The sequence below is a fragment of the Sorex fumeus genome, unplaced genomic scaffold (assembly GCF_029834395.1).
Source record: "Sorex fumeus unplaced genomic scaffold, SorFum_2.1 ptg000002l, whole genome shotgun sequence".
NCBI lineage: Eukaryota > Metazoa > Chordata > Mammalia > Eulipotyphla > Soricidae > Sorex > Sorex fumeus.
In genome coordinates this window covers 10,352,099-10,367,170 of record NW_026606059.1, presented here as the reverse complement: position 1 = coordinate 10,367,170, position 15,072 = coordinate 10,352,099, and the positions used below count along the sequence as shown (strand labels likewise).

General features: G+C 38.1%; 1 protein-coding gene across 1 annotated transcript in view; it reads left to right on the top strand.

Moving 5' to 3' along the window:
* Nucleotides 1-15,072, top strand: part of SLC26A7 (solute carrier family 26 member 7) — a 135,462-nt gene that overhangs the window by 55,370 nt on the left and 65,020 nt on the right. Inside the window, exon 4 of the mRNA XM_056111287.1 lies at nucleotides 12,140-12,304. Within this exon, the coding sequence (XP_055967262.1) occupies nucleotides 12,140-12,304 (165 nt within the window). The remainder of the gene's footprint in view (nucleotides 1-12,139; nucleotides 12,305-15,072) is intronic.

The following is a 15,072-nucleotide window of genomic DNA, read 5'->3' as shown; positions in this document are numbered from 1 at the left end:
ATCCGAGTAGGCTTGGAGACCTCAGCCCCGGGACCTGCATGCCTGGGTTCCTCTGCCAGTTCTTTCATGCATGAGGCCCGTCCGGACGTGTGGAGAGTGGTCCCAGCATGGCTGTGGCTGGCTCCAGAGGTCCTCAGCTTCTCGGGGCGAGGGGGGGGGAGAGAAACTCAACCCTCCCCCCTTTAAGGGGCCCCAGTGAAGACAGCCAGGCGCGGGGGCAGGAGATGTATAATATATTATGTATATATCAACATTTTGTTAGTTGACTATATAAATGTATCGGTCTTATTCTACAATTATATCTTGTTTTTTTTCTTGTGTGTCATATTACTTTTATTTATTGTTTCTGAGACTATAACATTATTTATCACCTGGATTAAGGGATTTTGTTTTGTTAATTTGTTCTATTTAGTGGAGAAGAGCTTCTTGCTCTTCTGTTGCCTCATTAGTGTCATTTAATTTGTGATATGATAGTTTTTCGTCAGCAAGATTGAATCCACTTGCTGTGTTTTTCATGTAAGGTTTAATTTCATGCTCAGTGTCTCTACTTAACATTTTACAATTTAATTTCCTTGATGATGATCTCCGTGTTCTCGTATAGGTCTATTTTGACATTTGATTCCTCTGTGTTTCAAGATTCTCTAATTTTGTTACGTTTCATTATGATGATTCTCTCCTCGTTTTTGGTACCTCTTCAGTTTTAATGTTTGTGCTCTGGAGACTTACTGTTCTCTGAAAGATTGTCTTAGTTTCGCAGTGTTTGCCTTCTGAATATCTCAGTTTATACACGAGGTCTAGCTCTTGTTTTCCTGTATAAACGTTGGGTATAAATTTCCAACTGAATGGGAGAAGGAATGGGAAGAATGAATAGAGGGGGCTTTGGGGAAGTTGGTTGGCACTGGGACTTTGTTGCACTGGGTTTTGTACATTCATAGGGGTGTCCTAAAATTCCAATGACAAATCAATAAAAATTAAGAAAATATGCATATACAGAGGGGAAAAAAGGAATTATCCATTGGAATAACAGTTCCTTGGCATTCCCTTCAGATGGATTCACTTTTACAGTATTCTTTATTTTTTACAAAATAATTAGGTTTAGTGTCTTTGTTTCTAATATGGTCAAATTTGGCATCATTCTTAATATTCCTAGAATATTATTCCTTTTTGAATTTATTTGTATTTACTTCTTTAAGAAAAACTGTAATGATTTTAAAAGAATTTTTATTCTAATCATCATCTCCCTTGGCATTTTTCTTCTTATTCCTAAGCATTCAAGTCGGGGGGGGGGGGGGTGGTCACATCTAGCAGTGCTCAGGGGATAACGCTTATTCAGCATTCTGGGGATTCTCCCAAGCTGTGCTTGGGAAAATATACAAAGCATTACCCCATCTTCTCAGCTATTTCCCTTGTCCTCTCGTTTACGCATTTGTGGTCCACATTTTTATGTGTTTTGGGGTCGCACTGGCAGTGCTCGGTTCTACACTCAGCTCAGTCCTCAGAGGTCACTTCCAGTGATACCTGGGGATTGAACTTGGCCTCCTATGCAAGCATGCGTCCCAGCACATTGAGCTAGCTCTCTTTCCCTTGCTCCCCACGTATCCCCTACCTACTAGTTTGCTTATTTTGTTTATGCTTTAAAACAGAATTTTGAAAGTGTTTTTTTTCCTTGTACTACCTTATACTTTAATCTTTTTTGTATCTTTCCTTTTGTTAAAAATTTTATTCTTTCTGGGACTGGAACAATAGCACAGTGGATAGCACAGTGGATTTGCCTTGCATGTGGCCGACCTGGGTTCGATTCCCAGCATCCCATTATGGTCCCCTGAGCACTGCCAGGGGTAATCCTGTGCATCACCGGGTGTGACCCAAAAAGAAAAAAAATTATTTTTTCTCTAGTGTTTGAGCTAATAAGTTAATTACCACGAGGGGTCTCCCCTAGGGATCTGGAAGAGACCCCCGCAAAACTGTGGCGCAGGCTTAATGGTTTGGGCATTGGACCCAGACATCCAGTGCTGCTTGGACAGCTGCCATTGTAGCCCCGAAGTGCTCAGGAGTCACCAGAGCAATCCCAGCAGGCCTTTGGAGGAGTCGGGGGAGCTGGGGACTAAGTCTGGGACCCTGTACACCAAGACATGCTCTCTGATGCTGGAACTATCTCCTCAGCTCTGATCAATTTAACGTTTTAGTTTTTTTCTTTTTTTTTCTTTTTGCTTTTTTGGGTCTCACGCAGCTATGCTCAGGGGTCACTTCTGGCTCTGCACTCAGGAATTACTCCAGTGGTGCTTGGGGGACCATATGGGATGCTGGTAATTGAACCAGGTCGACTGCATGCAAGGAAAACGCCCTACCCACTGTGCTATTGCTCCAGCCCCACGTTTTAGTCTTTTGAGTGAAACATTTAGTGCCTCTAATACCATCCATTTCCTTAGGCTCATCACTTATAAAGTATCTGTCACATGTGGACCGGATCACAAAAAAGGGCTGGTTCTCCTGGAGTTGAGAAAATCTGCTATGATCAAAGTCAGTTACATGCACTTCCAGTGTGATTTGGTTGGAGAGATATCACAGCACAGCAATAGAAACATCCAATTAAACTCACAGTAACAGGATGAGGGCTAGTGACCCAGAAGACAAGGCTTGGGAGGCTGGCATGCAGGTGGGCATAGTTATCTGGCAAGTCTGTTCATGAGGAAAGCAACACCTCAACTGGTGGCATTTCCCAAGAAATAGACCTCAGGGACTTGGATGTGGCATCCGATAGATGCCTCAAATTGGCCCAAATCTTTTGAGCTAATGTGCATCTCCTGTTTCAGAGGCACGTTTCTAGAACCATCCCATCATCTTAGGTAGAAACTTTCGACAGAGTCAGGTTATTATATAGTCCTGCTTATTTATATTTATTTTTTCAGTCTGGAGTGATAGCACAGTGGTAGGGCATTTGCCTTGCGTGCAGCCAGCCTGGCCTAGCCAGTTTCAATTCCTCCGCCCCTCTTGGAGAGCCTGGCAAGCTACGAGAGTATTCAATATGCCAAACACAGTAACAAGAAGTCTCACAATGGAGACGTTACTGGGCCCGCTCGAGCAAATCGATGAACAACGGGAGGACAGTGTTTTTGTTTTTTTTCAGTCTGTAAACAAATATAAGTCATCTTTATCTCGGTGTAACCCACCTCTCAGAGGTATCAATCTATTGATACCTTAGTTTACCAGGATCGTTATAACAATACACATAGAAATATTTGATAGATTCTGATAGTATATTACTAGCAATTTTTTAAAGGAATTGTCTGCTTTTAACTTTATATAGAAAAAGTTTTATGTTTCTAAATGATGTTCCTTCCTGGTTTTTAATTTTATAACTACTATCTAGTATTGTAGACTTGTGGTTTGAGGGAGTTGTTTAAAATATTTCTGCATTGTAGATTGCTGATTTTTTTTTATAACTGAGGTATAATCACTTTTGGTGAACATTTTATAAACACTTGAAGAAAAAGATACAATCTTTCCATGCTTAGCTATATGTTCATTAATTACATTCTTGTCTTTAATATTCTTGTTCATATTTGGTCTACTTTATCTTTCTTTATCTTTCTTCGAAGGAGAATTGTCCATTTATTTCTGATGTTGGTTTATTCAGAATAAGATTTTGCAATAGTTTGGTTATTTTTTAAAGTAAGCTCTGTGTGTATCATAAACATAAACGCATTCAAATGTTTCATCTATGCAAAAAAATTATTCTTTTTTTCTTCTCCCTTACCATTTCTTTCATGTTGCTAGTATAGTAGGCTTATATAACCTTGCTAATGTAATAGATCTGCTTACTGTCCCTTTAAAACAAGCTTTGTTGAGATACAGTTGTCATATTTAAGCTGCATTTTTAGTGTTAGATTTGATAAAATTTATAAATGTGTATATAATCATGAAATCATCACCACAATCAAGATTGTGAAAATGCCTATCACTCCTCCCCAAATTTTTCTTGTCTATAGTCTCTTTCTCTCATTCCTTTAGGACTCACCCCTAACCCATGCTAGCATCAACTATTACTCACTTAGAGATTCATTTGAATTACTAGAATTTTGAAAAATAGATTCACTGTAATATTTTCTTTTTGTCTAGTTCTTTCCCTCTAATTTATTTTTTGTTGATTTTTCTGATTTTATTGCAATGTGATTGTAACTTAGATGAGTTATTGTGATTAGAGGTGATAAATTTCTGATTTTGACTGAAAAGAGTGATCTGGGAATATTTTTTTGTTTCTATTTTTACTTTCTATTTTTTTCTTTTCTTTTTCTCTCCTCTTTTTTTGGTTTTTAAAACCTCAGCTGGTGATGCTCACGGCTTATCTTGGTTTTGTGTTCAAGGGTCCCTCCTAGGTGACCTTTGCAGTGTCAGAGATCAAACTGGGGTCAGCCCTCATGCCAGGAAAGCAACTTAAACCTAGTACTACCTCTTTAGCCTTACCGTGTCTCTCTCTCTCCTTCCTTCCTTCCTTCCTTCCTTCCTTCCTTCCTTCCTTCCTTCCTTCTTTCTTTCTTTCTTTCTTTCTTTCTTTCTTTCTTTCTTTCTTTCTTTCTTTCTTTCTTTCTTTCTATCACCGTGAGCTACAGTTACATAGCTTTCATGTTTGAGTTTCAGTCATACAGTGATCGAATACCCATCCCTCCACCAGTGCACATTCTCTACCTCCAATGTCCCCAGTATCTAACCCTCCCATTCAAACCTTCCCCTGCCTCTATGGCAGGCAATCTCCCCCATACTCTCTCTCTACTTTAGGGCATTATGGTTTGCAATACATATACTGAGAGGCTGTCACGTTTTACCTATTTCCTGTGTTCACTATAAGTCTCATTCTGGAAGCCCTTTCTGATGTGACTGATACAATTTTGAGTTATTAGTGTTAATTTTTGAAAATAAAAAAGTAGAACTTTTCCTAGCGATAAATTTAGTAGCAACCAACTTAGGAATTACTTGTTCACTCAGCAATGAGGTGATAACTTCAACACAAGGTGAAACCATTTAAAATGACAGTATCAATAAGCATTTTTTTTTGGAGGGGCAACAGATACTCAGTAAAAATTGAGGTACTTTCAAAACCATTATTCTCATTCTCCTGTAGCTTCTATTATTCTTACAAGAGACACTTTTTCCATTTTTTTTTTTGTTTTATGAGAACCGAGTAGTGTTTAGGTTTGCCCTACCCATGTACCTCCAGAACTTTCCAAAATTTTACTTTCCTGAAGCAACCACTGATCAAGATTTTTGTGCTGGAGGATATGGGTGGAGACAAACCCTCTGTTTGACAGTTGCACAAGCCAGGGTTTTCAGAGGTGGGCATATTTAGGGACAGAACTTTGCACTATTAAACTGGAACAGACTGAAAATAGTCTTATGTCTTTGAGGATGAAAACTACGATCCACAAAAGTAAATAGAGCATTTTTATTTGATTTTGAACTCTTGATAATTTGAGCACTAAATGAGACAAACACTAATACAGAAAAGATTCAAGGTGTCTGTTCAGCTTACCCTGCTTATTGCTTCCAGACAAATCATGGATTTTTTATTCCTTCGTACTGGAGATGACCCTCTAAAATTGCTTTCAATGATGTTTCATTATTTTACAATCATTACAGCCAGGAAGTGGTTTCTATGTTTAATATAAATCTTTCCATCTGTGTTTGTACCTGAAGAAGCCAAGAAGTAATAAAACTAGAATTATGACATTATTTAAAATTATGAAATAAAATTTCCTCACTTTAAAAACAACAGTAATATTGATAATCTACCATATGCCAAGTTAAGTTCTCAGTATAATGCATCTATTCATCCATTCAAAACCCATCAACATTTTATGGAGTAATACTGTTTTTCCCCATTATATAGATGAGGATACATAGCAGCAAAGTGACCTATTTAGAATCTCATAATTAGGAACTGGCAGAGAAAAGCCAAAATCTCGGCTATAGTGTCTTACCTGCTGTGCTGCACAATTTTCTAAACCAGTGGTTTTCAACTGCTGGGCTACAGGTGCAGAAAGGTTACAATCCATGGCCCTAAGCTAATACCAAAAGAGCCAGCAAGGAAACACAATTCAGCAACTTCTAAGCCAAGGATCATGCTAGTTCTTTTTCACATTTTGCTTCCTTGGCAGTAACATCAGCCTGTCTGCTAGAGATGACCTGGGCTGACCACTGGCACGCCTGCCCTTTTCACAGGTCTTGCAGTGACCTTCAGCGGTCATTGAATAACTTTGAATAGATAAAAGAACGATCAAACATTAGTAGTACCACCATGCTAAAGAGCCAGAATTAATCTTTTCTGACAGACCCCACCAAAAAAATGTAGAGGATGTATTTAGTTCTATTTAAATTTAACATAGCTCTTTATGAAAAGAGAGTAAGAAAATGCATGATTAAATATTTAGATATTTTATCAGATTTCTCCAGCTCAAATGTAAGACCATGACATTTTTTACTTCTTCCCCCAATTTCCCCTCTCTTCAGGAAAGTAAGAAATTAATTATCCCCCAAAGTCTTTATTTTCCAATGTCTTTTAATAATATCCTGCTCTAGTCTGTTTATTTTATAACTTCGTGATTTTCTTCACTAGGAGCAGAAGAGAAGATAGAAAAGGGAAACTGTTGTCCATTCCTAGAAGTTCTGATTCTGTCTCTTGCCTTAAAACCTATTACATGTTTTCTAGAAAATTCCAAGAAGTAATGAGATTATGATATCTTAGTCAACCATGTAAATTTGAAGGACAATAGCTCTTAAACCCAATGACTTTGGATGTCTCCCACATTTAAAATAATGCTTGTGAAAACATCATCTAGGCATATGATCAGCATCCTTCAATGGATAATCCAACACTTGGCTCTTCTCTACTTTCCATTTCTGTTTGTATCTGGTTTAGTTTTTTTTTTAAGTTATATTAAGACACCATGATTTTTAAAGTTATTCATAGCTGAATTTTATACATATAATTTCCCAGCACCAGTTCCACCAGCAATGTCAAGTTCCCTCCACCAGTATCCCTAAATTCCTCCCACCCCACCCCTTCCCCCAACTACCTCCTTGACTGACACAGTTTTCAGTTGGGTTACTGTGGCTTGGATCTCCTGCTTTTGGCGTTGTGGACTCTGGTTTGGATCTAAGGCAATACCACACCTTTACACCACGATACACCCGAGGCCCTTGGACCCTGCCCTCCATTACTTCCTCTTCATTTCCCGATGCCCTCCTTGACTTCTTTTGTCTTTTCTCCCTTTCACACTGATACTAACCTTCAAATTGCCTTGTTCCACATTCTGTCATCTGGCTAACCCTACTGAAAAGCACAGCCTGGATTTTCCAGCCAGTAGGAACCATACTTTTTGGCAAAATTAGGTGTTTAATCAATGTATGGAAAAGTGATGTCTCTCCTGTAAATTTCCCCTTTCACTGCTTTTAAGGTACTCCATGCTCTGACATCAGAACATCTCGCTTTATTCTCTAACACTCCCTTTAGACTAATTATACCCCCTTTAAACAAGAAATGCTGTGCCTTCTGAACATACCCCAGTGCTTTCCTGCTTCATACTTGCACTTAAACCTTTTTACTAGAATACTTTCTAATAATTTCTTTCTCTTTTGGATTCCTAAGTCTAAAGGCGCCATTTAAATCCTGTCCAGCAGTATTACTTGTCCCCTTGAAATGTGGGGGTTGTTTTCTGGATCTCTTTTTTATTTGTGCACATACTTGTCTTGGTGCTGTTATTTATACAGAAGCAATGACTCTAATATCCAGCATTTTGAAGTGCCTCTTGTGGTATCATTTCTCCCTGTGCCCATTGCATAAAACTTCAGGGGTTTCTCATGGCTTGCACAAATGTCTAAGAGAAATGAACATTTATCTGCAGTCTATAAGAAGGTGAGGGAGATTTTTCTCTTCTTTGAATAAAATTTTTGTTTTAGAGCCTGGCAAGCTCCTGAGAGTATCTCACATGTTTGCAATAGTCCTTCCTATGCCTAATGGTTTGTATTACATGGCAACGAGGTACTAAAGGGCTTGTTGACTTTTCAGAATCAAGAATTCTATATGTGGGGCATATTCCCCATTCTGGAAAGGTTTTGTAAAAGCATGAAAATGGAATATCCACCATTTCTGACATCTGTGGAGAGGAAGGCATTTCAACATTTGAAATGGCTGAGCTCTTTTCATATCTATTTTTTCTGGATGTGGAATATTCTATATGGAATACTCAGGATGTGGGAAGGAGAGGAAAGCTGCCACTGGGCGATAGTGAAAACTGGAAGTGAGTAACTCTGGGTGAAGTGTTCATTTCTCAAGCATGGCCAATCATTATGCCCACTGAGTTGGTGTGAAAATTTAGGAAAAATAAAACAAACAAACGAGAGAGTAAAGTGGATAATCTGTATATGTCCTCTCCAGAGGATTTTGCTTCTCAAAATAATGAAAATAAGGGTTTCCAAGCACAAAAATTTGTAAGTCTACAACTGTACCTCATGATGTCTCACTAATAAAAATTAGAAAAAAAGAAAAGAAAGTAAGGGTTTTGATATGTAGATAAGAACTGCCCAACATTTTATGTCTGCATAGTAGTCCCTAAAGGCAAAAAAGTAAAAAATAAAAAAATGGTTTTACAATTTCAAAGATTTGAATTGTTTATCTTCTGAGTTTACTTGAGATAAAAATCTAACTCTTTAGTGTTCATCTTATCCTGAAAGTATACTAATTTTTCCCTCATGATCTGTATGAGCTAATGTGATAAGCTGGAAATAACTTGAATGTAGAAAGGTGTTTGGAGAAGCTCAGTTTAATGCCTTGTTTTGTGTTTTTCCTTAACTGTGTGTTGTGGGATGGAAATGAACAGAGAATGAACCAAGAATGCAAGGAAGACCAGTGTGCGTCGCTTGTACCTAAAACAGTGATTTTTTGGAAGGACATGTCTACTCTGATCCATTGACAGAGTTTCTGAAAGATGGTTGGAACAGAAACTGCTGCTTTGGCTTTCAACATCTATCAAAACATCGACTTATTTCTGCACTGGAAATCATTATTTTCTTGATTACACATTTAATAAAAAGCATTGCTAAGTTAGAACAAGTTAAATACTTTTTTTCTTCACTGAGAAACTACTTAAAATTTTCTCAGTTAAAAAAATGTAGAGTTGTTTCTTCATTTTTTAAATCCAAGGGCTGGTTTTCTATATTGGTTAAATATATCTGAGATCCAGGATATTCTTGGAATATTACAAATGTGGATCATTTGAAAGGTTTCTATACCATGTAATATATTATTTTACATTACCTAAATAGCAATCCACAGAAGGAAGATCTCACTTGTAACTTATATGATGAGGCTGAAAAATTTCAGTAGGCTGTTTACTGTCACGAAACTGGACTGGAGTGAAGCAGTAATAGAACTTAAGTTTTCAGTTATGAGTTCAGGAAACTCTTCTCTTATACAATTTCAGAGAATTATTGCTTTTGGCTGAGGTGCATTGTGATATTATGGAAATGACATACTTTGCAATTTTCTGGTGGTTCAGATAGCACTTTATGCTCATTTAAATTTTCATCACTGTGACCTCTTAATAGGTGATGTCCTGTTATTCTTCCCTCTGATTATTAAAGTAATTAAACTTATTTTCCAGCAAAGCTTGAAGACCTGCCCTAAATATAATTAGTGGATTGAGAGGATGTATAAGAATGGCCCACTTTGTGTCTTTTTTCCAGTACCGACTCTCATGAATGTAATTTAATGTTGTATTCAAAAGTGTAAATTTTGCTGATAAAATTTACATAGTTGTGTGTGAAGACTAAGCCACTTTTTAAGAATTATCTTTGTTGGTTATGAATAACATATGCTGTCGCGTGGCTGCAGTAGGGCCATGTGATTTTAAAATTACTGTTGCCCTTTTAGCAGATCTGAGTGTTGGGGTAAAAATCTCAAATAATAATGGTGGGTCTAGTGTCAAAATATTGAATGTGATCAAAGTAGAGAGAGAGTAATGTGGAAATCATCTGTCCCACAGGTAGGGGGAGGGTGTGGAATGGGGGTATACTGGGGTTTTTGGTGGTGGCGAATGGGCACTGGTGAAGGTACGTTTGTTTCATTGTATGACCGAGACTTAGACTTGAAAGCTTTGTAACTGCTCTTATGGTGATTCAATAAATAAAATCATAAAAAATGAAAAAAAAATTATCTTTGTCATATGACCACTCATAATTGTACTGCTTACAGAACAAGAGTTGATTCTTCCTGATATCCTTAGCCCAGCAGAGCTCAATACATAGTTTCTACTTAAAGCTGATAATTTTGTCTGGCTATGAAATGACTTTCAATGGAGCATGATGTTCTGATGAAGAGATGTTTAAAGAAAGTGGCTGATTTTACTCATTCCTGGGTATATTGAGATATAGCCTTTCAATCATCTCTTTGTCTTTTCCCTCCCCTTATAAACATAACCTCTTCAGGTATTTTTATATAGACCCCTCCCACCTTTTTTGCTGTTGTTGTTAGGTTGGGGGGCAACACCCACAGTACTCAGGGCTTACTCCTGGCTCTGCAATTAGGGATGACTCTTGGTTCACTCCTAGCTCTACAATTAGGGATGACCCTTGGTGGGTTTCCAGGGGCCTATATGAGAATCTGGGGGTACAGCTCGTGTTGGCCACTTGCAAGGCAGACCCCTAACCTCCTGTACTCTCTCGCCTGCCCCAGACTACCCTTTAATTTATATATTTAAGTTTTTGAGTGAAGTATATATTTAAGTTTTTGAGTGAAGTTCTGTGATTTAAAATACTGTTAATGATGGTTTGTCATGGACAGAATTCCACACTATACACCCCTTAGAGCTGGTAGACAAAGTATTCAGGCAAAAAAACATTAGTTTCATTGTCACAGAACCTCAGAGAAATGAAAAAGAAATTGCTTTCCCCTCCACTCAGTGCTTTTGAGGAATAAGCAAAAAATCATGCACTTTAGATGAAAAATACAGATATTATCATATAATTGTAATATTTTTCCACATAAGCTCTTATTTAGTTGAGCGTATTTCCATTTACTATAACATATATGATCAGAATGAGGAAAAGGAATGTAAATACTTAGAAAAAACCTCTAGCATTAGTTAAAGCACTGTTTTTGGAGGGAGGTTGAGTTGAGCCTTACCCAGCAGTGCTTAAAGGTTATTCCTGGCTCTGCACTGAAGAATTAGTTCTGGCAATACAGACACATGGCATGCCTGGGATTCAACCCAGGTCCACCATAAGCAAGGCAAATGTCTTACCCAGTGTTCTTTCACTCCAGCCCAAAGGCTCCCCTTTTTAAAAATATATATAAAATATTTTGTAAAGTCTTGGAACCTAACAATATTCTTTATTTAAAATTTTATTTCCCTGTCACGCTGTCCTCTCATTTTTCATTGATTTGCTGAGCGGGCCCAGTAACGTCTCCATTGTGAGACTTCTTGTTACTGTGTTTGGCATATTGAATACCCTCAGTAGCTTTCCAGGCTCTCTAGGAGGGGTGGAGGAATCAAACCCAGTTTGACTGGGCTGGCTGTGTGCAAGGCAAATGCCCTACTGCTGTGCTATCACTCCAGCCCATATAATTATAATTTTTTTAATAAATCAAAAAAATCTATCTATTTATTTATTGAATAGCCATTAGCTGTATTTGTAAAGCCTTTATGTTTGAGTTTCAGTCATACAGTGATTGCACACCCATCCTTCCACCAGTGCATATTTTCCACCCCGACTGTCCCTGGTATCCCTTCCAACACCCACACCGTATCCCACCCCCTGTTTCTCTAGCAGGCACCTTCTTTCTTATGCTCTCTCTACTGTGGGCATTATTTTTCACAATACAGGTAGTGAGAGGCCATCATGTCTGGTCCTTTATCTACTTTCAGCACACATCTCCCATCCTAGCAATCCTTCCAATCATCATTGACTTAGTGATCCCTTCTCTATCCCAGCGGCCTTCTGCCCCAGCACCTAACAGTATTCTTAAGAAAATTCAAGCTATTGGATATAAAAACACATTTTGGGAAGTTTTTATGGTTATAGAATGAAAATGAGCCAGATATGAATCTCGAGATATGGACAAATCCTATCTTCTTCTTCCTCCTAGGTGGCCATGTTTGTGCTTCAGCTGGGCCGAGCCACGTTCCTGGTCACAGAGCCTGTGATCAGCGCAATGACAACTGGAGCTGCCACCCACGTTGTGACTTCACAAGTCAAGTATCTCTTGGGAATCAAGATGCCGTATATATCTGGACCCCTTGGATTCTTTTATGTGAGTTTTCCATATGTCTTTGCTCATGCATTCTGGGTGTGTATGTGTTTCACAAAGCAGAATTTGCAATTGCAGTGCAGATATTTTTCTATATTAAAGCATCTTGGGCTTACATGAAAATTGGAGGATATTTAAGTTGTGATCCAGGGTATGAAAATAGATTAATGAGTAGTACCTATGAGTCTTGGAAGAGGTTATTTATAATAAACAATTGAATATGATAGGATTTGAGGAGATGAGTAAGAAAAAAAAATTGTGTATGTGTGCACCAGATGTCACCGCTTCTAATGGAAGCCATCTACTGGAATTGTGGCTGAACTACACAACATGACTACATTCTTTCAGTACTGTCAAGTTTATTTTGGCTAATGTTATAGATCTATTCAGAATTGGTAGCTGGACCTCCAAGAGTTGACAATAGTTATTAAAAGCCATGTGAACCCCAGGGAGATGCAGCTGGACCTGTGGCCAGTTGTGTCATATTGTCTTAATAATCGTGCATTGTTTTTGGTCTTGGTTGAAGGAACAATTATATCTATGCTTTGTAAGTCAAATGCTATTTCAACTTCATCAAGAAGTTAATGAATCTAAGGACAAATAAACTTCTTTTTAACTAATTTTGTGTTCTATGGGAGAAACATGTATTTTTCTTCTGTTCTTTGAGGTGCTTACTAAGGTTTCACATTAAGAGATAAACAAATGAAAAATGAATTTATGCACATGTATATATCTCATGTAGACCTGAGAGATACTCAAGAATGCATTACTGAAAAAAAATGGCTTAGAACTTGGGTTGAAATACCATCTCCAATGAAAACAAAGAAAGAAAGCTGGGGAGAAAGTTATGGGAGTAACTTCCCAACACTGCCAGGTGTGGCCTGAGAGACTCAAGTAACAACTTGTGTGGTCCAGGTTTCTCGGACACAGTATGTCCAAGAAGTGTCATATCTTATTGTCTTGCACTAAACTGAGCAGAGCATCCCTGGTGGGATTTCTGGACCTCCCTAGTTCTTCTTAGGAATATCCTACCACTCTCCCCTCAAATCATTACGAAAGTACCCAGGAGGAAGGTTTGTAACACAGATTTAAGTTGGCAATTTCATTGTGAGTCTCTTGTAATTTACTTATACTTTTCTTTCCTGTACTGTTAGGAAGAGATTCTTAAAATGAATATATTCTCCATGAATGCAAATTATTTTATGAAAGGACAATTTAAGACACCATTTTCTGAACCACGTCTTACTCAAAGTCATAAACTGAAAATAATTTTCAATAATCTCAAAATAAGTTGAAACCAACTCTACGGGGGCATGGAGATAATACAGCCTTTGAGACATGTGGCTCATTTTCTAGTACTGCATGATTCCTCAAACGTTTCCAGGTGCAGCTCTGGAGACTTCCCAACACGGCCAGGTGTGGCCTGAGAGACCCAAGTAACAACCTGTGTGGTCCAGGTTTCTCCGACACAGCAGTGTCCAAGAAGTGCCATATCCTCTTGTCTTGCAATAAACTGGGCAGAGCATCACTGGTGAGATTTCTGGACCTCCCTAGTTCTTCTTAGGAATATTCTACCACTCTTCCCCCAAATCATTAACCCGAGAAGCATATTTGGGGGTGGCCTTTTCTAACTCCTACTAAGGTACATTTATTTATTTATTTATTTATTTATTTGCTTTTTGATCACACCCAGCAAAGCTCAGGGGTTACTGTTGGGTCTGTGCTCAGGAATTACTCCTATCAGTGCTCGGGGGACCATATGGGATGCCAGGGATTGAACCCGGGTCGACCACATGCAAGGCAAACATCCTACCCACAGTATTATCACTCAGGCCCACTAATGTACATTTAACATTGTGCTATGTACTAAATACATTCATACTTTACAATGAGAGGATTCTCATCCCGATTTTCTGGCTCTTAGTAAAGAAATAAGTAGACAGGAGCTCAATATATGTGGTTTCATTGAGTTTTTTTTTAATCTAATTTCTGTTATTGAAATGTTTTGTGGTGTTCCAAATGCTACCCAGTTCTGTAAATATTTACCCTTCTTCTCTGTCATTTGCATCATTGATGATTTCACTAGGATAAAATACTAACAATGGACATACTGGATCCAAAGTGTGGGTATGCTATTTGGGAGCAAATTTTACTTTGAAAACTTATATCAGTTACCATTTTACCATAAGTATCTCATAAGTATCAGTTCTTATTATGTCCTTAAAAATCTACCATCTTGATATATGAAAAATAATATTATCTCTTTGTATAGATGTGTGCTTGATTAGATGGTAGTTACTGAAGAGAGGAATTGATAACAGGCAGCTAGACTCTGTCCCTGAAGTTTTGTCATTTTGATAATATCTTGCTGAACGATTCATTTATTATAAGAAAGCTTCAATCTAAAATAAGAGCGCTGGAAGTTGGCCTGGAAGCAACTTCAGTCCAAGTTTCAGATCAAACAAAGTAGCTGTAAGCTGTCAGGTGACCAGCCAAGTTAAGACTTTTGGTGATACCAGGTCTACATAACAGAACTAAATTCATGCTAGAGAATGCCTCATTCCCCGAGTGGGAGTGACATAACCACACGTGGTAAGGAAAGACAGTTTGTGCAAATTACAAGTTGGCAGTTCAGTCTTATTCAAAGAAATAACCATTTCTTCTTGTGTGAAAAGAAGCAGGTAAACCTGATTGAATGACCTTGGTCTTTCAGCCTGTTTCTCCTATGGCAGTGTACACTGCATGCTACATTGAGGGTTGAGTCTGTGATG